This window comes from Choloepus didactylus, chromosome 1, assembly GCF_015220235.1.
Source record: "Choloepus didactylus isolate mChoDid1 chromosome 1, mChoDid1.pri, whole genome shotgun sequence".
Taxonomy (NCBI): Eukaryota; Metazoa; Chordata; class Mammalia; order Pilosa; family Megalonychidae; genus Choloepus; species Choloepus didactylus.
The window spans coordinates 140,768,466-140,792,301 of NC_051307.1; the positions used below are offsets into that span (position 1 = coordinate 140,768,466).

The following is a 23,836-nucleotide window of genomic DNA, read 5'->3' on the forward strand; positions in this document are numbered from 1 at the left end:
GCCATTTCTAGCGGTTGCGGGTTCTCACGAGTTGTAGTCCGCCAGGACAATGAGCTATGACTACCATCAGAACTGGAGCCGCGATGGCGGATCCCGCAGCTCCGGCGGGGGCTACGGAGGAAGCTATGGAGGTGATCATGGCGGGGGCCACGGAGGGAGCCGAGGCTCTGGAGGCGGCGGCGGCGGAGGAGGAGGAGGTGGGGGTGGTCGCGGCTGTCGGGGCCGGCATCCTGGGCACTTGAAGGGCCGCGAAATCGGCTTGTGGTACGCGAAGAAACAGGAACAGAAGAGCAAGGAGGCGGAGAGGCAGGAGGTAATTAGAGACTCGATAACGGCAAGGGACTCACTTATCTGCCTCTCGCTTTATCCATGCTTTTGTTTCTTAAGTGATGTATGTGCTTTGTCAAGTGTTAATGAGGTATACATTTATTATTTTTAAAGTTTCCTGTAGCGGATATTATAACGCTTAACCTTAGCCTTGCGCATCTGACAGAAGCAGGATTTGTTAGGGCTGAATGCTTGAAGGACGTGAGGATTGAATAAAACAAATGTTGAGCCCAGGTTCCAACTGAAATTAGCTTTATTGGCGTAACAGTGCCATAGTATTTTAAGTTCTTTGTCTGTGGAACTCCAAAATAGTGACCTTCCTACGCAAAGATGGCTTTGCGGGGATCCGAAGCAGAGAAGTACTATTTTGAAAGTAGATCGTCCGGAAAAATAGTCCACGTTCATGTTAGTATTAAAATTGTTAGCCACAAACCCAGGCTTTTTTGTTTTTATGTTAATGTGGGAGTGGTTTCTATTGATTCGCAGCTCCTCTTTGAGAAGTCAAAACTCGTATCCAGTTAGCAAAGTGTATTTATAACATTTTTCACACAAGGTTTTATGCATGTTGCTGCAGGGATCTGAAGAAAAATGGTATTCAAGCAGCATGTATAGAGCTAGTTGGGAAAATAAAATCTCAACAGATGACAAATTAAATGTGTCAGGGAAAATTGTTCGTTATTATCTCCACATGAAGGCTGTGGCCATTTGTGCAGTGGATCCATTGTGGATGGAACTCTTGATTTCCACTCCCCATTCCCAAACCTTTTCCATCCTTAGTAAATGTTGAATGTTACTACAGTTTATTCCTTTGCCAGTAAATAACAATTGGAATTCATCTTTTATTCTCTTTCATTTCTACACAATCATCAGACAAATCTATCCACTTTGCCTTAATACATCCCAGATCCAACCAGTGCTTCACAGCCATAGATCAATTTGCCACAATTTGGTTTTCTGACTTTGACCTTCTGATTGATCTTCTGGCTTCTTCTCCTGTGCTGTCTTGAGTCTGTCCTTTATAGAGCCACCCATAGTGATCTTTTAAAAGCAAAAATTAGATCATCTCATTCCCTGGCTCACAGCCCTGCAAGTTCAAACTTTATCATGGATTACAAGAACCTGGTGGTCTGAATTCCTCATCTACCACACTGTTCACCTTGCTTCCTGATCTCCAACTGCACTGGCTTTGCTTTTCCTTGAATTCTCCAAAATTAAGTTTATGCCTTAGAGCTTTTATTTTTGCTGGAGTGCAATTCCCTGAGCTCTTTATATGGTTTCCTTCTTCAAATCATTCAGCTTTCTACAGATGTTTCTTCCTTGGAAAGACTTTCCCTGGCCATCCTATTTTAAATATTTAGTTGCACATTCTTGTGCAATTAAATATTGCTTTTCATTACAGTTATCAGGTAGCTGAAATGTTGAAATATTTTTTTACTTTGGTATGTTTCCTCTCTCCCTCATTGAAACTGTCCCAAGGGGCCAGGGACTTTGTCTTGCTTACCACAGTAACCCTAGCACCTAGAACTATGCCAGGAACATTAATAGGCAGGGTATAATTATTTGTCGATTGAATGCACATGAAAAGAAAACTTATGAATGAGGGGCAGTTGAGTTGGACCTTGAGGGAGGCTAGTATTTAGTTGGATAGGCAGAATAATAGCAATAACAATAGCAAGCACTTATATAGAGTTTACTTTGTGCCAGGCATTGTTCTGTTAACTCATAATCTTCACAACCCTGTGAGATTATAGGTAATATCCCCCTTTACAGAAGAGGAAACTGAGATAGAGAAAGGTTAAATAATAAATAGTGGAGCTAAATTGGAAGCCTGACAGTCTGATTTCAGCCTCCATGCTTTCAAATAATGCCATACCACCCCTTGGGTTAATGGAGTAGAATATATAGGATAAGAAATGACCTGAGCAAAAATGTGGAAATGGACGTCTTTGGTAGCTGATATATTTTAATTTTTTTCTTTTTATATTTTAAGGGAGCATACAAGAAGGAAACTAGTCTGATCCTTCTCATTTTATACATGAGATGATTACTGCTCATTCTTTGTACAGAAAAGCATCTGATAGAGCTGAGATTGGAAGCTTCAGTCTTGGTCTGACATTTCATTGGTATCTTAACATATCTTCCAGAATTTTGAGGGTCTTGCCTCAACATGTCAGGCTTCCCTGTACTTATCTTTCTGAGCCCATATCCTCAGTTCATATGATGTGATCAGAGCTTTTGAAAACAAACTTTATTTTTGCTCCCTGTACATTTCTCATAATATTCCACTCGCTAAAATGTCTCTCCATCTTCTCTATCTAAATATTAGCAATATTAGGCTCAGTCTACCTGTTTCCTTTTACCACCTGATGTGATCAGCGTGCTATGATTGCATCCCAGTCAGAATTTCCATAGCTCTTACTTTTTAAGGAATTCTTGTATTTATAAAGTAAATGCATTCCAATGATGCATTCTTATTGTTCTTTCAACAAATGTTTATAGAGGACCTAACATGTTTGAGAGTATCTTAGGCACTGTAGTAACAGGATGGACACTGCTCACTTTATAGAGATTGCAATGTGTTAAAGGCTGTAGACAGTTAGAATACAGTGTTAAAGTATTACAATAAGGAGAATATGTGCTGTCACTTGACTCAAACTAGGGGGATTCTAGAAGGTTTTCCAGAGGAAGTAGACCTTAAGTTGAAACTTGAAAGATAGTAAAGTGTGTATGTGTGTGCAAGCTTAAACAGGAAAATGGATCCCTCTTCCATTTTAAAAGGACGGAAAGAGGAAAGGATGGATTCTGATACTCGTAAGTTTAGGGTTGGTGGCGAGCAGCTGAGGGCTTTTCCATTTTAGGGCTTTTGTTTTCTTTGTGCAATATCATATGTGAAATGTTGAGGGTAAATAGGAAAGTAGTGGTGGTATGTTACAGAGAATGGAGAAAGTTTGAAATAGTTGCACCTAATTAAAAAGCCAAGTAGATACAATTTGCTGAGTATTATTGAGGGTCTCCTTTGCCAGGAACTTATAACTGGAAGCAGAAAGTGTATTTGAGAATGTTCATAAAGAGGAAAATAATCAAAGTCAAATACCATGAGATTCTCCCGGCAGGAGGTGAGGTAAAGTGAATGGGGGCGAAACTGGAAGAAAGTTGGGAAGGAGGGAACCTACAAAGAAAGGCAGGGTCAAGATTTGGAATGTAGGTACCTTCTCCACTGCCAACAGCTTCTGTAGCCTCACTGTGAAGAGAACCTCATTATAAATAACTTATTAAAAATATATAAATTATGTTTTTATAAAAAGTATAGACTTTTTTCCCGAGCCTACTTCATATCTCAATTCCCCATCATTTTGTGGATATCTAAAATTCATATAACAAGGTAGGAGACCTTTGTTCTGCTGTTAGAGGTGCAAAAGCTTCAAAATATAAAACTCTGGTTGGTTGAAAAATGCTTTAATGTGGATGAGTTTCAGTTGGAAATATCCTTCTGCAGATAAAAATTACTTAATCTGACCTTTGCCATTTTGCAAGGGTATGAAAGAAATAAGAATTTTGAACCCTTGAGGTGGTTGGATAGGGCTCAAAAATGCAGAAACCTGGATTTGGAGTTGACTTTATGTCCTGGGGCTTCTTCTCCAGAGGATTCTTTAAATCAGGAATTGGTGTAGGTTATCAAATTTCTAACTGCCATAAAACAAAACAAAACACAGTAATCTATAAGTACAGATACACAGAGTGACAAAACAAATGTGAATATGTTCTGAAGACTTGACAGAATTTAAAACATAGGGCAGTAATTTTCTTTGTAATGATGGCCCTTTGTGTCAGTGGTCCACAAGACCACCCTCAGGTTCATTCATTTGCCTGGACTCAAAGAAATCAGAAAAGCTGGTATACTTACAGTTATTACAGCAAAAGGATACAGATTAAAACCAGCAAAGGTAAAAGACGTATAGGGCAGAGTCCAGGAGAAACCAGCCACTGGCTTCTGGATGTCCTTTCCCAGTGGAGTTGTGTGTGACAGAGTGTACAGAGTAGTGTCAACTGGGAAAGCTTACCTGAGCTTTAGTGTTCAGAGTTTTTATTGGGGGTGGGTCATGTAGGCACGGCTGACACTGTGTAGCTGACCTCTCAGTTACTCAGTCTCCAGTCCCTCTGGAGAGCAAACTGATAACATTGGCCAAGGCCTCCACCATAAATTACATTGTTAGAATAAACTGTGGTATATCCCAAGGTCCCAGGTATACAGATACTTTTGTCAGGCAGGGGTCAGTTTTCTCCTAGGAGCCAGTCAAGGTCTTTTGTTTGTTTGTTTGTTTTTTAAATATGCTGAGTTTAAACAACTCACACCTGCTTAGTTAATCCTTTACTGCGTATCGTTTAATAGAAGAATAGATATGCTTAGCCTTATATGTAAACCATTTTTAAAAGATGTCTGTGCAGTACAGTAAAAATTTTTTAGGACATCAGTGACTTTGAAATAGGTTTTGTGGCAACTTATAAGTTCCTAAAACATCCAGTTTTACTGTATTGGACTTTTTAACCATCTGATCATATTGGTGCTTTCGTAAAGCTGTTAATATAATTGTCTTAACTTTAATTTTCTTTTATGTATTTTTGTTAAGCATTTACAACTTTGCCTTTTTTCTTTAGTTATTGAATAATAACTTTGCATATTTTCTTTTATGATAAAGAGATCCTTTTTCCTTTCCACAAAATAGAGAGCTGTAGTACACATGGATGAACGTCGAGAAGAACAAATTGTGCAGCTACTGAATTCTGTCCAAGCTAAGAGTGATAAAGATTCAGAAGAGCAAATATCCTGGTTTGCTCCTGAGGACCATGGGTAAACTAAAAGTATTCTTTTAAAGAATGGGCAAAGAGTAACACTTCTTTCATGGCATTGGCTAGAAAAGAATGATAATAAAAATAACATCGTTAGACTCTTCAAAAGTGAAAGTTAGCCTTGAAGTAACTCTTTTTTTTCTTTTTGTAGATCTAGCAGATTTGGTGAAAGATGAGAAAATTTAGATGATTTGTTCATTCCCATAGGAAAACTAAGTGGTAGTAATAGTCTTCCTGGATGTGAGATTTATTAAGCTATTATTGTTCTTCCTACTGAACATCTTTCTATTCAGAAATTCTGACAGGATGTAAATGAAATTGTAAAATTAAGCTAGGCCCAGAAAATTAGTAATAGAAAAATAGAAGAAATTACTGCATTGGAGGAATGACTATTCTATGTGGTTTTTTTTTTTTTTTAACTACAATGAGGAACAACTTATCTGACCATATCTGTTTAAAGAAAGGAAGGATTTGAATTCATTATAGGAATTTTAAGTGTATTTCATTAAGCCCTACTAAGAGAAAAGAGTGCAAGCTTTTGATTTTGTTGATTCTGAAATAAAGCAGTGTATTGTCATGTTTTGTTCTAGGGCTGAGTGGTTCTCCAGTTGACATTTTTTAATTTTTAATTTTGTCAAAATAGATACGGTACTGAAATTCCTACTGAAAACAAACCAAGCTTGGAGAAGAAACTTGAGGACCAAGAAAAGAAATTGATAAACGAAGAAAAAAGGATATTTAGAAACAGGGACAAATCATATATTGAACAAGATTCTGAATATCTCTTCCAAGAGAATGAACCAGATGTAACCATAGACCAACAACTGTTGGAAGATTTACAAAAGAAAAAAAATGATCCTCGGTATATTGAAATGCAGGTAATGGGAAGCAAGATGTGGAAAAAGTATTTACTTACTCTCTTCTAACATTTCATAAAAATGTACTGGTGGTTAGAGGTAGCCATATGGTATAAATCAGTGAGATTCCAAACCAGGACATCCCTTGTAGGAATAATAATAATTATTATTGTTGTTTATTAATTATTGTTATTTGAATATAGAAAAGCAGTAGGAGTGAAAGTTACACATAACCTGCAGTCTATCTCATCTTCAGCAGCTTAAATGATGAGAAGAAAGGTTTGGGAAATACTGGTGCAAATGAAAAAAATACCCCTCTTGAGTTAAACTTTTCTAGGCTAGTCTAGGGAGATGTCATAAGAATCAAGGAGATTAGAATTGTAAGGATTCTTCCAGACCATTTAATCCAATTCCTTTTTTTAACAGATGATAAAATTAAATCCCCCAAAGTTATATGATATGTTTATATTCACCAACATTTTAGAGCTGTGGCATGAACTGAAATTCTTCTGACTTATTCAAGTGCTTTCTTTCCTTGCTAGACTAGATGATATTTTAAGGTCCCTTCCAGTTGAAGTGCAGAAGTTTATGCTTTGAGGGTATTCTAAGAAGTGATCAGTTGGTCACATGTTTTTGGTATTTTTGTTTTGTGTTTTTTTTAAAAACAGAAAATACTGAGGAATTCTGAGGGCCATACTTCATTATGAAAATATATACTGCAGTTTTTGAGAAAGGCATAATATAACACCTCCTGAAGGAAAGAGGGGGATCCATTGTTACTGTTGAGGGTGGGTTATTTCCTGATAACAGATGGGCTGAGGTTGCCTGGGAACAAATTGTGTAGCTCTTTGATGCCTTTTGAGTAAAAAATATGCTTGGTGATTAGAGGAGAGTTCAAGGAAAATTTCAGGATGAAATATGGTGATTGAGAGAAGAGCTTCTTTAATAACTGTAGGACAAGAAAAGCTAGCTTATCTCTTTGCCTTGTGTGGAAGACAAAACAGAAATATCATTGAAGTTGTGTCATCTAGTTCAGAGAAAGGAGAGAAAATGTGCACAACATTAAATCAGTGGTCTTTCTATGTGCCAGGCACTGTTGTAAATGCCATTTAAACCTTCAGCAGTGCTCTGTAAGAGACACTGTTACAAGGAAAAAGAAGCTTAGGATAAGTGACCTACCCGAGGATGCAAAGGTAATAACAGAGCCAGGTGTGTTTAAGAGATCAACTTAATCCTACTAGGTATTGTGCCATATTTTTCTTTATAATTTATTTAATCATTAATTTTCCACTTACTAGATACCTGTCATTTTATTTTTTTCTGAAGACCTTAACAAGGCATAAATTCTGTCCTCAGCTTAGATTCTCATCTCATATCTCGTATTCTGTCTGAGAAGAATAGAAGGTTTGACTGCCTTGGGAAAGACTTGGATTGTAAATCTCTCATCAGGGGCATTTTCATATGTAGAAAGCAAATATGGTTAATGCCAGTTTCAAATGCAGTGTGGTACCTTGTATATATTATGTATTTAAGGTAGTTACATTAACTGCATAGAGTGTTAATATTTTCATTAAGTTATGGTTTTGAAAGAATTTAAAATTATTTGAAAAGAAATTAAAATTATTTTAAAAGAAATTAATGTGAAAAGTATGGTGACTTGTTAATTCAAAGCACTAGAATTTAAGACATCACATTGATTCTCCCATTTTTATGGTACTGGTATGAATCACCTGATCATGACAGGCATAGCAATAATATATTAGATTACCTAAGACAGTTCTAATTTTATGTTCTGAGCTTTTTGGGTTTTTTCCCCCCTTTTCAATAAAGAGGGCTGTTAAACTGATTTATTTATTTATTTTTTGGCATTGAAGATTTTTCTGTAAATTTATAAAGTTGAAGACATCTTTTCTTATATGACATATTTTAAATTTTGAGAGAAAAAAAAAAAGGACGTCATAGTTACTGTCATAATCCTGCTTTTTAAAAGTTATTTGTCATTTTTATGTAGTGTTAAGTGTAGAGTTCCGTGAAAGTTTTTAAAATTAAAGAGAAATTCTCATATATGTAAAAGGAATGCAAGAAAGAACTAGTCACCTTTCTTTAGAACTTTAGCTATAAATCACCAAAAATTGATTGATTAGCTTACATGTGTCAGAAACTGCTACTTGGTTTTTATTCAGATTCAGATTCACTTTTTTCATTCATATCTTCCAGCAACCACATGAGATAGATAAAACTTTTGAGGGATTCACACTCAAGGTTTGACTTAGCTAAGATTACAGTTCTTAAATAGCAGAGTGGGAATTCATTACCACATTTTCTGATTCCAGATATTACTTGTTTTAAGTTTCTCTTATATTCAAAGGCAAGAGTCCTGAAATAGTCTTATTATCTGTTCCGATGCCTAATGCATTAGTAAATGGTGGTATAATGGATGAGTAAAAGAATGTGTTGTAGAAATCAAATTTAAGATGAATTTATAAAATAGCAGAAATGATGGAAGTAATTTAGGGATTTTAAGAATGTTTTTTGGTAGATGTTATTTCACTGCCATTAACTTTTAAGGAATTGTCTCCATTCTGCTGGATATAAGAGAATTCTATTTTTGAGTGTTTCAAAACTAAAAGGGATTGGTAAGTTAGATTTTTATACAGAATTTTTAAGTCTTGCTACTTCGTACAAGCTGTGAGATAATGAGAATACTTTTGGATTCTAGCATATATAACTGTGATATGAACTGATTATCATGTTTATAATTTGACTGTATTTCTTTGGTGAATTTTTAAAACTTTTTTTTAATTTCAGCATTTCCGGGAAAAGCTGCCTTCATATGGAATGCAAAAGGTAAAATACATATACGTGATGTTTTTTGATGTGCAAAATGCTTATGTGTTTTTTTTTTTGAATCTGTGTATCTAGAAATGAAAATTAATGAACTTCTTCCTAAAGGTTATTACTGGAAGTTAGTTTTATTCTTTTGAATGGTTGAAGGCTAAAAAGAAAAAGTCATGAAATAGTTTTCCTAAAGTATTTCTTTTATTTTCACGTACTTAATCCCCTGCTCATAATTTGAGACCAGACAATTTAAAAATTGAGACACTATTGAAAATGGAGTGTTTCCATTAATTTATTATGCCTCATCACAGAGCCACCCTATAAAAAAGAACATAGTATCTATCAGTCTCTATCCTCTTGTCCCTACTTGAATTTTTCTTTACTTTCTGTAGCACTATTACCATCTGACATTATCAAACTGTGTGTCTCCCCATCCTAAGTCAATGTAAATTCTGTGAGAACAGAGTCTGTTTTATTTACTTTTGTATTTCTTGACTCAGAACAGTATCTAGAATTCTACAGATAACCAGTAAATGTTGAATGAATGACTCACACATTCATTGACCAGCTGTAATTTTAGTGATCAGACTTGGAACTTGTGAAATACAATGGGGAATTTTTAAAAGGTGGACTTTCAAGTTAAATTGTTAATAAACAAGAAAAATGAACACACAATACACCTTTGAAATATTAGGATAGTCTTGTTAATACAGCAAATATTATTAATATTAAAAATAATAGTGTTTATCTAAAATTTTTAAGAAAGATCTTTCCCATATATCAGGTTTTCCTATTACCTAAAGTTTATCTATTTCATTTAGGTGTTTGAAAACTTCTCTTTATTTTGACTATTTTAAACAAATATAATCTTAAAATAAATTATACTCTTCTTTATTTTCTAAATCACTGTACAAAACTTGTCCTGAAGACAAAGCTGTGTTTATGAATTGTGATATAAATCTATAATATCCTTAATAGTTATTTAGGTATCAGTTGTTTTGCCTCTGTACTCAGTAACCCCAAATGCCAACATTCTTTTAAATTAATGGTAATTGTTAATGCATGGAATCAGTTGTTTTGCCTCTGTACTCAGTAACCCCAAATGCCAACATTCTTTTAAATTAATGGTAATTGTTAATGCATGGAACTTACCAGTTGTCTGTTCTTGTCAGTCTTTGCCTCTATTTATAATTTGGTGCTAGTTATCTCTTATAAGCTGGTGGATCTAGATATCCTGACTGTTAGCACTATATATAACAAAATTTAAAAAGTGCTATTATGTCTGTTGAAAATCATCTGTTTGGTAGAATTTTAATTACTTTGTTTTCAGACTTAGTGTGATATTCTTCATTTTTTGTTTTCTGTTTGAAATAGGAATTGGTAAACTTGATCAGTAACCATCAAGTAACAGTAATAAGTGGTGAAACCGGTTGTGGAAAAACCACTCAAGTTACTCAGTTCATTTTGGATAACTACATTGAAAGAGGAAAAGGATCTGCATGCAGGATAGTTTGTACTCAACCAAGAAGAATTAGTGCCATTTCAGTAAGTAAGCTCTCGTTTTCAGAATTCCCTCCCCACCCCCACTTTATCTTCCATTCTCCTTTAATCTTTCCAGAACTTAATGGTTTTGTAAATTAGGGCTAATTCTTAATTAGCCTTAGGATTTATTGCTATGAAAACAAATATTTGGTAGTAAACACCAAAAGATTAAGTACCCTCTGTTTTGCAGATAATAGATGTGTAAATGCTTGTGAGTTCAAGATAAATTATAAATCCTAGCAAGTTTCAGTGTAAAAACAAAAGCACGAAACATTGATGAAATCTTTTAAACTACATTTCTGATATTAATGGTTTTTGAATGCAATTATTCAACAAGGAAATTTATCATGAGGAAACATAAGACATTATTCTGGTTTATCTTGTTTGCTTTTTTGAGTGATTTAGGCCACCTCATAATTCTTGATAAAGTCCTAAATTTCAAGAAGACAAGCACGAGTAACAGTTAAGTACATATTAATTATGAAAAGCATTAGATTTTTTTAGTTATGTGACCTAAATACACAACATACATATTCTTGAAAGATATTTGGGGTTTCTTGTAACATTAAATATGCATAGGAAATTTATTTCTGTGTTATATAATTCTATGCATGATTTTAAATTATGAAGATTTATGGTTATCTTTGATTTCATGATGGTGCTATTTATTTATCACATTTCTAAGTCATTTAATACAGAATCTGCGTTCAGAAACTACATTGCCAGTTATTTTGGCAGTATTTTGGGGGGAAAGACAGTGTACATGTTAAGCTGTTGTTTCTAAGAAATACTGTAACATATAAAAGCAGAGTAACAATCTTCACCCTTTCTTTGGAGGACTGTATGCCTGGAAACTTCATATGATCACAGAATGGTAAAAAAAAAAATAAATCACTTTGTCAAATACAATTATATAGCTGGACTTACATATGTTGAAATTTATAACTTAACATTTTCACTGATATTTGGCAGTTACAATATATATCAACAGTAGGAAGAAGTGCAACTAGGTTATTTTTGTTTATTTTTCCAAGATCTGTTGGAATTGGAATAGTCAGGTCAATGTAGTAAAAAGTGAAATAATGGTCTAAGTCAGTGTACACTGGATATACTGATTGGAAAACTTTATTGCTAAGGTATCATTTCTCATAAATTAACCATGTCATACTCTGTTTCTAACCTTACATTTCTGATGTTAATCACTGTCCTATCACAAGGTGATAAACTGTTGGTTACTCTGTGTTACACAACTGAGTATTGGATTATAATAACATATCTATCCAGAGCTCATCTTTGGCAGCAGTAACTTTCAGAAAACATCCAAGAACCAGGAATTAAGCGACACTGGTCTCTACCCTGCAAAAACAAGCAGCCAACCAAACAAAAATAAAAAATCAGCATGTTAAATTTTAGCCTCAAATTACACACAGATGTAACAAGTTTAGACCATGATTTCCAACTCTTTTGGAAGAGACAAAAAGAGAGGCTGCCTTCAGAAAGCACTTCCAGATAGTAATGAGAGAGAATTTGAACTTGAAAGACTTTACGAGAGGAAACGAAAAGTAGACGTAAAAAAGTAATTTGCAGCTCTTAAGTAAAGCACAGTTCAGACTCCAAAAATTTTAATGTACATTCAGCAGTTCTGAATTTTCATTGGCATTCAGGATATTTTTTCTAAAGGAAACTATATTTTGTTTGTAATTGTATTTTATTTGAAATAAAGGTTGCAGAGCGAGTAGCTGCAGAAAGGGCAGAATCTTGTGGCAATGGTAAAAGTACCGGATATCAAATTCGTCTCCAAAGGTAAAGAATGCTCACGTCTTGTTTACAGGTAGATTTAGTGAAACTTTGAAGCTGGAGATCCAAAAGAAAGGAAATTTTCTGTATTTTTATTTTGGTTAGAATTAGAGTTAACATTTAAAGTTACTGCAGCTTAGCACAAGGAGGTTAGGAATCCACAAACATTTTTTAACACAAACTGAGATTTGGATTGCCTTCTTCAACTGTGCTTTTACATTATGGAATGATTTGAAAAATAACTTTTTCCTGGACATAGATTAGTAGACCCATCATTCTCCCTAAAGGTGTTGGTGTCCTGTACCTTTTAGTACAACCCACCCATTTTATTTATTTATTTGGGTAGCTAAGTATTGGGTATCTTTAACCACCTCTTCCTCTCCATGGTGTTTCTTGAGTCCTTTTCTGGTGCCCGAAGATTCCATTTGCCTTTTTAAATGAATAGTCTTTCTAATCACTGAACTAGAAATTTAGGCTTCATAAGAGATTCAGTCATTCTCCAAATGTTAATGGATATGCCTTTAAAAAGAAATAGTTAAGGTTTTATCATGAGACTTCAAATCATGTATAATGATCTTAAATTTATTTCCTTTTACCCTATTGTAGTAGGTGTTCTTGTAACTAAATATTAAGTATTGAAGACTTTCACTAAAAATGAAAGCATTTCTGAAACTGAAAGTTTTCTTTTGAACTTTTGTGGTGCTCAGTAAATTGCTAGAAAGGAAAATTAAGAATTATTCATGTTTTTAATTCACAGTCGGTTGCCAAGGAAACAGGGTTCTATCTTGTACTGTACAACAGGAATCATCCTTCAGTGGCTCCAGTCAGACCCGTGAGTATGTTTCAGTTGAGGAAATTTCATTAAATATTATCAAAAGATGTAAATATTAAGTTGGATTTTACTAGTCATTATAGACAATTTCTTGTGGTTTGGTTTTTAAATTTCATACTGAGGTACATGCTTCATAATTCTGCTTCAGGCATTTGTCCAGTGTTAGTCACATTGTGCTTGATGAAATACATGAAAGAAATCTACAATCAGATGTTTTAATGACTGTTGTTAAAGATCTTCTCAATTTTCGACCTGACCTGAAAGTAATATTGATGAGCGCAACATTGAATGCTGAGAAATTTTCAGAATATTTTGGTGAGTAAAATTTATGATTATTATTACAGATCCTTTAAAGTACATATATCCCAGTTAATCCTCAAAGCCTTGTGAGATTAGTTGTTATGAGAGATAAATAGAATTTAAATCAGTACTAAAAGTGATTTTTGTCTGATGTGATTCTTAAATAGTAATTTAATATTTGGTTGGTTCTCTTTTTGACTGCTGCTTTTCATTCTCTCATTCTGGGTGCAATAAGAAGTAATGCTGCTGCTTATCTAGATTTCAGTAAAACTTAGGTTCTCATGTGGCAGGCACCATTTTGGCTATTGATGGATTTTGAGTCCAACTTAAAATGTTCCACTCTGATATTCTAGGTTACTTTGTAGAACTGTGTGAGATATGTGTATGGTTTGGTAGCAGTAAAATAGTTATTGACTGAATTGAGATAGAATGAAAGACTGGAGACCGTGTGGTATAATGGAACTCACATTAAACTAGGAGTTGAGATCTTGTGTTGAACCTTTTGTTCTTTTTTTTTTTGGCTTCTATTTTATAACCTTGGGAAAGTTGTTAAATTTCTAAGGACCTCAGTTTTGTTTTTGTTTTTTTTTTTAAATAAAAATAAGGTCTTTTCCAAGATCATGTAAAACTTCAAAAGACTTAGACTGCTGCTTTTCTTTAAACAGGATATAGAAAAACAGGGTAGAGCTATAAAAGTTACCAGACCATTTTCTGAAGTTACAAGTAATAATAGTCATTGTCAAGTATCTGTTTAGGTTCTATTTAGAATATGGTGTTTTGTTTTTTTTAACAAATAAATACAGATTTATGTTTATGTTTTATCTACCGTAATAGGTAACTGTCCAATGATACACATACCTGGTTTTACTTTTCCGGTTGTGGAGTATCTTTTGGAAGATATCATTGAAAAAATACGGTAAGTATCTGGAAATAAATTACAAGTACAAGTATGTCACTTTTCTCATGTCAACATTTAGTCTCATTCTTTTTTTTTAAATCAGGGGTTCGCAAACTTTGTTGCATATTAAAATCAGCTGGAGCTTTTTAAAATCTGGATATCCAGTACATATGTCATCCTTCAATTAAATCACAATGTCTGGGTGATAGTAGCCAGGCAACAGTTTTTTGTTGTTGTTGTTGTTTTGTTTTTGTAAATCCCTGAGTGATTGACATGGACAGCAAAGTTTGGGAATCTTTGTGTAAAGTGTGTGAACCTTTCTCTTGGTTCTCCTTTTATCTGGTTTTCATTCTCCTTTGTTGGCTTCTGTGGCCTGCCCTTTAAATTCTATTTCCCCCTAAGGTTCTCTCATATCCTTTTCTCAGTGTTCTGTGTTTTCACTGTATAATCCTCTCTATTTCAATGCTCATAGTTCTGTATTCACAGCTCTCACAACTATAGCTTCAAGGTTGAAATAGTTCCTGAACTCTAATATTGTTTCCTAACTCTATACTCAACAGTGTTCTGCTACTACAGGTACTTTATACTTAACATTTTTCAAGCCAAAATCATTGTCGTATATTTGATTCCCATTTCACTCCCACCAAAAACAAACAAACAAAAAACACTGCTTCCTCCCCTTGTATACCTGATAATGGTTAATAATGTTATCTTCCACCAAGCTCCCAGTTTTCTAAACTGTAGATCAAGGGAGTTCCCCCTGATATCCACACACCCTGTTGAGCTTACTTCAGAACTTTCTCCTCAAATGCGTATTCTTGTTTTTCTTTTACTCAGGTCCCTATTAGCCCTCTTGAGCTTATATAGTAGTTCCTTTTTTGGTCTTGTGATAGTCACTCAGCACTGGTTCCATCTCCGTACCCCCTTTCTCCAACTGCTGTCATGTATTTCCTTAAAAACAGATTGATCATGCGAACTTTTCTTCCCTGGACAAGCCTTGCATGTGAGATTTCTTTTTAAAAATCTGCTTAAAATCTTATATTGATTCTTTATGACCTGTAGCTGGATGTCCCAACAGATATGCTTAAGTTATTGATCCCCTCAGCTATCTGGCCTCTTGGCTTTTAGCTGCTAGCAACCACCTTGGGGGACTGTACAAAATTATATTTGTATTCCTTGATGGGAGTAAGGTTGGCAAACACAGTCCTGTAGGATCAGATTCATAATTCTTAGTACTTCAACCTAAGGCTCTTTAAAATCTGGCCCCATCTTGTTTTTTAGCCTCATCTGCCAGTCACTCATTCCATGGTCTGCCTTTGCTTAATGCTCCGTTTTCTAATGTGCAGTCTGTGCCCTTTCATTCATGACTTTGTACCTTGTTACATGCTACTTCCTTTTTTTAGATTTGATTTTGCTACCTTCTCCATCCTTTCATCTGTAAACTATTAATTCTGTAAAAACAAATCCCAACATCCTTGCCTGTTAAACCTTCTCTGATACCTCTCACAAAGTGAGTTATTTTCTCATTTGGACTCCCATAGCTCTTTTTTTTTTTTGTCTCTTATAACACCTTATTGCCATGGAGTGTGTACCTCTATGTATTTGTCTCATGCACTAGACTTCAAACTTTCAAGGTCAAGGATATTGTCTTGTTTGTCTTTATAATTAGTACCTCATGCAGTGCCTGGCCTAGAGTAAACATCTGAATAAATAAATGGATAGATGGAGTGTAGAGATACTTGTGATGGGATGTTTCAAGACTACAGTTCACTTGTAATGGAGAAGACCAGGAAGTGATAGTGGGAAGGTGAGAGCAGAGATCCTACAGCCTATTTTCCATGGGGAAAAGGCAGCTGAATTGGTACTGGACATTGATTTATTTAACAAATATTTGTTAAGCTTTACTCTGTGCCTTGCGCTGTGCTAGGGTCTGAGCATAAAATAAGGAAAGACTTGGTACATGCCTTCAGAGCTTATATTTAGATAGGGAGATGTAAGCTATTATTTAAAGTATGATTGACCTATCCTGGGGAAGTAACAGTATATTCAGAATGAAATTATATAGTAGGCACAGCCTGGACAAGTTAGGAAAACCAGGAAATCCATAGGAGGAAGAAGGAGGGAAGCATGTATATCAGAAAGAATAGAGCACGCTGAAATGAGAGAGACAGCATGTAATGGTCTTCATGTCCTGGTTTTATGATCACTGGTCATAATTTTCTGTGCCCTCCCTATGCGACTTCACTTTCTATCATGGCACATTTACCAGTTTTCTTAGAGATTAATAGACAAAAGCTTGACAATAATGACAGCAAAGTTTTGTAAATGAGTAATCTAAAGTTACATAATGATGAATTGCTGTCTTAAGCTTCCTAAACAGCAGGGACTGTGCAAGAATCTGTCCATAAAGGGCCCCTGGAGGAAAGGGCTTGTATCTTGCACTAGGAATACCCTCTTGGTAAGAGGTTTTCATCCAAAGCCCTCAACTATTATCTTCCCAGAAGAAGAGCTGCACTAAGGGAAGGAGGAGGGAAGGAACACAATGGCCAGACTGAGAGTAGGGTGAGATGATAATGGAGGGTTGAGTGGGGTCTGGAGGTGGGGGGTTGAAGGTTACACCTGTTTCTGGAATTGCTGGGAAGGGAGCCAGCTGTGGGTCCATCCTGCTGACTAGGACCAATCTCTGTCTCAGGTTGCCCCACTTCATGTTGGTGCGTCTATGTGTTTCGAAGAGTTAGGGGAATCCTGGGTCACAGGTACTGAGTAGGGAAGGGGATTAACACTTCTTGGGCAGCCACTCTTTCTCAGGCACTGTGCTTTACTTTTATGTCTTTACATAACAGCGCTGTGTACGTATTAATTTCCCATATAAGGAAACTAAAGACCAGAGGTTTAGTAACTTTGTCTAGGGTTGCACAACTAGTCAATGGCAGAGCAAAGACATCAGTCCAATTCTGTTTGACTCCAAAGCCCATGTTGCGAAACCCACTATTCCATCTAGATGCTGACCTCTAGGTAAACTCTGAGGACCTCTGGAATTAAAGAGCTGGGTGCTTTTTTCTTTACTTCTCTCTACTTCCATACCTCTCAGAACCTGCCATGGTAGTTAGCATTCTTGGGTGGATATGTTTTGAACAGTCACTGCAGCATAGTGGAGTCATAGTGTAAGCACTGGACTAACACAGGAGATTTGCATGTTGATTCTGGCTCTGTCATTAAGTTATAACTGTGTGATTGAGCAGAATTAAATAGTTCTCAAGCATGGGTCTGTAAGTCTATGGATACAGTATCTGAATCTCCTGGGTTGCTAATTAAAATTCCTAAATTAACAGACCTTAGCAAGACCTAAATCCAAATCACAATCACCAGGGATGGGATTTAAGTATCTGGTACTTTTATAAGCTCTCCAGAGGAAATCCTTGTGTGTTAGCTTGGGAACCTCCCATATTTAAAATCTGGGTCTTTTTACTAGGCAGACATTAACTGTTACTGTATCACACTTACAATTAATGTTTACTTTTGTTTTAAGCATATAAAATTGAAGGTTAAAGTTACCCTATTTTTAAAATTTGACTGCTAAAGATTGTCTAGAGGTCCTTCAGAAAAATAATGTTTATCTAAAAGTCAGGTATTTATATATAAATGTTTTTTAAAATCCTCTTTTTCTAAATCTATATGTTATAAAAAGTTACAGATATTAGCTAAAAGCAAAAAGAATTTTAAAAAAATGTTATTTAAGAATACTTTTATTTTAGATATGTTCCAGAACACAGAGAACACAAATCCCAGTTCAAGAGGGGTTTCATGCAAGGTCACGTAAATAGACAAGAAAAAGAAGAAAAAGAAGCAGTCTATAAAGAACGCTGGCCAGATTATGTAAGGGAACTGCGAAGAAGGTAAATATAATTTGTTTGAAAATGAGGACACAGTGGCTAAATTGCTAAAACACAAAGCCAGAGATTGTCTTCTTGGATTTGCACATACTGAAACAGGCATTACAAATTTCCTATTCCATCCAACTCAATACTGTTTTGACTTTTAAACACCGTATTATCCCAGTGATTCTCCTATCTGTAAATTATGTTCTCCCATTTGTGGCTTGAGTTAAATATTAAGAGTTTGTAGCAATTTAAATCACAGGAAATCATGGTAGATATGTAGTCTCTGTTTCAAGTATTTCCTGACTTTCTGTTCAACTCTGATAGATATTCTGCAAGTACTGTAGATGTTATGGAAATGATGGACGATGATAAAATTGATCTGAATTTGATTGTTGCCCTTATCCGATACATTGTTTTGGAAGAAGAGGTTAGTCATTTTTTTTTCCTTCTTCAAGTAGCATAATTTTAATTTTATTCGTGTATCAAGGCCATGAAAAAATAACTTCCTTAAATGCGTTTAAAATATAGTCTATGGAAGAAATTGCTTTTGACACCAGAAACAAGAATCTCAAAATGCCAGAAGGTTAAGGCATTTGTTCTATTTGAAGAAAAGGCTAAACAAACGAGATACTACCCAGATTATAAATTCTTATTTTAAAAAAGCAAGCTTATATTTTTGTTGTTATTATAATCTAACTAAACTTAAATTTAGATAACTAAAATTATCTTGAAACTAGTATAACTTTAATGAAGATTTGAGTGTGCACAGAATTGTATTGTGTGTTTTGTTGATTTGATCCTTTGCAATGGTAATTTCCTTTCCATACAGGATGGTGCAATATTGGTATTTCTACCAGGCTGGGACAATATCAGCACTTTACATGATCTCCTGATGTCACAAGTGATGTTTAAGTCAGGTATTTTATAAATGTATTTTTATTGCAATTCAGAGAGTTGTATTTGAATCATATATAGCATGTTTTGTTTTGTTTTGTTTCCTGTCATTTGGAGAGGTATTGTTCTGAGACTACCTTAGTTTAAGAACTTACTGATCTAAGCCCAGCTTGAGTTTTTCAAAAGTCACTGTCTTTCTTTCCTAAAGTTCTAAGGTGGTAGATATGTAGTAAAGCTCTTTGTTTAGTATTATAAAAAGAATATTTTACCTCTGTTCCTAAATTTGTCTAGTAAAATTGAGCCCTTAAAGTTAAGATGTTGGCATTTGAGGCTTTTCGTCGTCATTTTTTCATTCACTGCTGGTTTTAGTTCGGCAGAAAAGAAGCTGTACTTCATCACTCAGCCTAGTGTTTTTCAGTTCTGATTATTCATCTGTATCACCCATGGAACTTTTTAAAAATCCAGATACCAAGACCCCAGCCTCACCCCAAATCTAGGAATTTGGCCTTAACATCCAAAGTTTTTAGAAATTCTTCAGTTGATTCTTTAATAGCATGTTCCAAGAGACCTAAAGCTCTTCTATGTCTTAGAGAAATGCCTGAGGGCATTTTTCTCATAAAATTCAGTAAAACTGTTTTTGGGAGCCATTATTAACTTCAAATAGATAAGTACACAAAGGAAATACTATTTAGTCTTTTCTGGTTTTGAATATAATTTCTAACCTTACTCTGCTAAAGTGCTTTGATACATTTTATTTTCATAAGACACTAGAAAAATACTTTGATCTGTTAGTATTGACTAAACTAATAAAGATGCATTTTAATTCTTTTGTTAAAACAGATTATTATAATGCCTTCAAAGGAGCATCTCTAAAATTATTTACTATTCTCTAGTTGATGAAATATTTTGATCTGATTACCTGAGTTCTCTATAAAGAAATTTTCTTTTTACTTTTCCTTGTCTCTGATAACCTTTCTCTATAGAAAAAATATAGTATGAGGAATCTGTATAGTTGATGTTTTCAAAATATTAACCCTCATTATCTATTTTAAGGTTTTAGAAACTGTTGTGTGTATGTATTTACTACATATATATATATATGATATATATATCATATATATATGTATGAACAATAGATGCAAAAATGTAACGTTCATTTCTGGGGGAGTAGGTTGGATGGGTGAGATTTATAGTTTATTATAACTGACTTTATTAACTTTCCACATTAAATTATTATTACTCTTAAGGAGATGATCATTTATACTTAATTCACTGGCTGAATTCCTCTTAAAGGAAATTTTTCCAAAATTTAACAAGAATGTTTTTTTCTCAAATGATGCTGAAAAAAAATTGCCTTCATAATCAGTTATTATATTGTGCTGGCCACTGTAGAAAGGGGAAGAATTGACCTAATTCTCTAGACTGAAAAGTAAATCTTAAAGTTGATTTATCAAGAGCCCATCAACTTTCTTATTAATTTCTTCTCATAAGAGTGCAGACTTTATTAACTCTCTTAGTTCTGTAATATCAGCAATATAAATTACTTTCATCCCAATTATATTGTCTTTAATAAGATTGATTTTACTTTCATTATCCCTGGCTCCTGATTTTTTTTTTTTTAATTTTTTGTAAAGAAAAATTTCAAACATACAGAAAACTGGAGAATCATATAATGAACAATATACCCATGACTTTGAGGAAAGTGTTATTTTTGTGGTCTAGTTTTTGCTTTTTGAAAGTACATGGCAGCTATCACATTTTATGTCTAAATATTTAAGTATGAATCTTTAAAAACAAAAACAGTTTCTCATATAATAATGCCATTAGCACATCTGATTCTTAATGTTATCTAATAACCTAGTCTACAATCACATTTCCCCATTTGCCCCAAGTGTCCTTCATAAATGTTTGTTCAAACTAGAAAATGTCAAGCAAAATAAATGTTTTAATCTATTTTTAGAACAACACTTCCTCCCTGTTAATGACTTATAGAAAAGACCAGGCCAATTGTCCTGTAATAGGCCCAACATTCTGGATTTGTCTGAATCTTTACAGTATCATTTCATTTGTTCCTGTCTTCTCTGTATTTCCCGTAAGCTGGAAGTTACGTCTAGAGTCTGTGGTTCAGTTCATGTTAGTCATTTTGGCTTGAGTATCTTATAGTTGATGTACTTCATATTGTGTCAAGACGAGTAATTCAGAGCATTCTTATTTTAGCAACGTCAATTGCTTGACATTTTTTACCATTTTACTACTTTCTAGAATCATAGAAACTTTAGGTTCAGAAGAGTCAGAGAGGGTCTTGTGGGGAGCATTGTATCTACTTTGGATAACATTTCTTTTCAGGGGAAGTGCTGTCAAGTCATAATAAGTAAGTTTTCACTTTTATAACCATAGATAACCATAACATTTGCCCTTGCTTAATATTCTTCCTTGTTCCCATTGCAGTCTACACCAAACTTTTTCTCTTGGATAATAGTCATGAATGGGCTTGAAATATTTCATTTTGAAATTTACAAAGCAGGGATATAATTTCTTATATTTCTAAAAAAATATATTAAATGTGGGTCACTTTTGGAATGTATTATACTAGGCAGCCCTATTTCATTATTTTTAAAGTAGGACATGGATTTTTAATGAGTAATTTGTTCTAAAAATTCAGATATTTTCTGTATGATTAAAATAGTAGGATTATCCAAAGTGTACAAACTTACATCCATTCATATTAAATAAAATTTTTGGGTCTTCATTTAGATGATAAAAATGGAGTTTGGTGTTTTACTTACGTAATTTTAAAGATTTACTTCCAACTTTTGAACATTCTTTAAGAATTGGGGAAAAATGCTTGTCAGTGTGAAATAGATTAACAGAATAAAACGTCAACTGAAGCTTGTTGGAATACTTAGAAAACTAGAATATAAAAAGAATAAAGTTGGTCTGGTTATAGGTAGGAATGAATGTAAGTCAAGAATTATGTGGCTTAGCATCTAAATTCACTGTTCCAGAAATGTCTGATAGAATTTTTTTGCAACTATTTATCTTAAAGTTCAGTTTTTCTTTTTACTTTCCAGATAAGTTTGTTATTATACCTTTACATTCATTGATGCCTACAGTTAACCAGACACAGGTATGTTGTTAAATTTATTCATTTTCTGACTATGAACCTGAGTAAGGTTTTAAGACCTGTTTACTGTGTTTTTATTTTCTTTATTTTAAAGGACATTATCAAATATTAATTCATAGATTAAAATACTTCTTCAGAATCTTTTCAGATGCATCTTCAGGGAATGGTTACACAAAAACTTCAGTAACGGTAATCCACATGTGAAGTTAGTTTTGTCAACAATAGGGAAAAGTTTAATTAGTTTCACCATAACTGTTTGGGTAAATGAGTACAAATAAAAATAGCTCACCCTTGAAATTAATTATCTGTGATACACTACAGCTTGATACTTAAGACTTTTATAAGACAGAATTACTATATATGCAGATAGGAGATTTTTCCCGTTTTATCAATAACATGTTATCATAGTTCTGAATGTTTTTGCTCCATCGGCAGGATCTCCCTAATTAGAATGAGTACTTCATTCTTGGAGGAAAGAGAGTTTTCTGGACTACAGCATTTGCAGGCCCTGACAGAATGAAATGGACCAAAAAGTCTCTTTCCTTCTAGTTTTTTCTCTCCTTTTTTTATAAGAAAATATCAAGATATTTTCTATTGAGACCCTTGTAATATCCTTTCTTGCTGCGTTAGTCCTGAGTAAGGCTTTTCCTGTTAAATTAGTTACAAACTACATATCAGATGGAAGGAAATGATAGAGAGAGAAAACTTTTTCAGGCTGGACAGAAGAGTATCCATTATAGAGGAACTTTCATCCCTGATACCCTAAAAGTAACTTATTTATTCCTTTGCTGGAGATTATGTGACTGTACTGGGAAACAACATTTTCTCTATTGATACCATTTTTATAAATGAGAAGGTAAATCTATCCATTTTTTTTGCTTTGTAGGTAGTGGTATTTGACTGTCTTATTTCTGCTGAGGTTACCTTGTTAGGGGTGGGATGTTGATGGGATTTGCATTTGAAGAGTCTGACCTCAAGCTGGTATTAGTATACGGTGGTACAGCATGCCAACAGGTATCCATTCTGATGGGTTGGGCATCTGCCCGAATGGTAGGTGTCCTTACCTAAAAATTTGGCCTCAAAACTAAACTTCTCTCCTACTTTATAATTTGTCTACATGAGAAATGTATATTCTCCAGCTTTTGTTAGAAGACATACTGTAAATTTGATTATATTTCTTTTATCTTGTTTATGATGAGTCTGACATACATATGAGCGATTTAGTTTGGTTTGCCAAAAGAGAATTTTGCAGTATTATAAATGATGTGCACCTTATGAATACAACTATAAATATTAGATGCGTGTCACTGAGTGAATACACATAACTGAGGTAATTCCTCTAATTGTAAAAATAATGTGTCAGAAATTACTGCACTTTGGGGTTTTTGATGTTCTTTATACCTACAGGTATTTAAAAAAACCCCTCCTGGTGTTCGGAAAATAGTAATTGCTACCAACATTGCGGAGACTAGGTAAGGTTGTTTTAAATATTTACACAAGTTTTGCACACCAGTAAATTAATGTATTTTACAAGATCTTTTTTTCTCTATAAATCTTTGTAATTTATTAAATATAAAGCTGTTTTTCTTTGTTTATTTTTTAAACTTAGTCATGGCAGTGAGCATTGTTTTGTTTTTTAATCTATACTGGTGTTTAGCCATCTCCAAAAACAGTCTTTTAAATGGTTTTTCAAAGCTT

At 34.2% G+C, this 23,836-nt stretch overlaps 1 protein-coding gene and 1 long non-coding RNA gene across 4 annotated transcripts in view; one reads left to right on the forward strand and one right to left on the reverse strand.

The window, feature by feature from the left end:
* DHX36 (DEAH-box helicase 36) overlaps positions 1 to 23,836 on the forward strand; it is a 38,949-nt gene continuing 15,113 nt past the window's right edge. For all 3 annotated transcript variants that reach the window (XM_037842157.1, XM_037842167.1, XM_037842174.1), the window contains exons 1-14: positions 1 to 313; positions 5,052 to 5,176; positions 5,819 to 6,053; positions 8,841 to 8,879; positions 10,245 to 10,415; positions 12,136 to 12,215; positions 12,967 to 13,041; positions 13,190 to 13,356; positions 14,176 to 14,257; positions 17,995 to 18,135; positions 18,445 to 18,547; positions 18,950 to 19,037; positions 22,086 to 22,141; positions 23,546 to 23,610. In XM_037842157.1, the coding sequence (XP_037698085.1) occupies positions 50 to 313; positions 5,052 to 5,176; positions 5,819 to 6,053; positions 8,841 to 8,879; positions 10,245 to 10,415; positions 12,136 to 12,215; positions 12,967 to 13,041; positions 13,190 to 13,356; positions 14,176 to 14,257; positions 17,995 to 18,135; positions 18,445 to 18,547; positions 18,950 to 19,037; positions 22,086 to 22,141; positions 23,546 to 23,610 (1,691 nt within the window). In that variant the 5' untranslated portion in view covers positions 1 to 49. The remainder of the gene's footprint in view (positions 314 to 5,051; positions 5,177 to 5,818; positions 6,054 to 8,840; positions 8,880 to 10,244; positions 10,416 to 12,135; positions 12,216 to 12,966; positions 13,042 to 13,189; positions 13,357 to 14,175; positions 14,258 to 17,994; positions 18,136 to 18,444; positions 18,548 to 18,949; positions 19,038 to 22,085; positions 22,142 to 23,545; positions 23,611 to 23,836) is intronic.
* LOC119539060 lies at positions 6,227 to 16,161 on the reverse strand. Its single transcript, XR_005217782.1, has 3 exons — positions 14,200 to 16,161; positions 10,023 to 10,117; positions 6,227 to 7,059 (listed from the first exon to the last, which is right to left on the reverse strand). It is a non-coding gene; the product is annotated as an uncharacterized LOC119539060 (long non-coding RNA).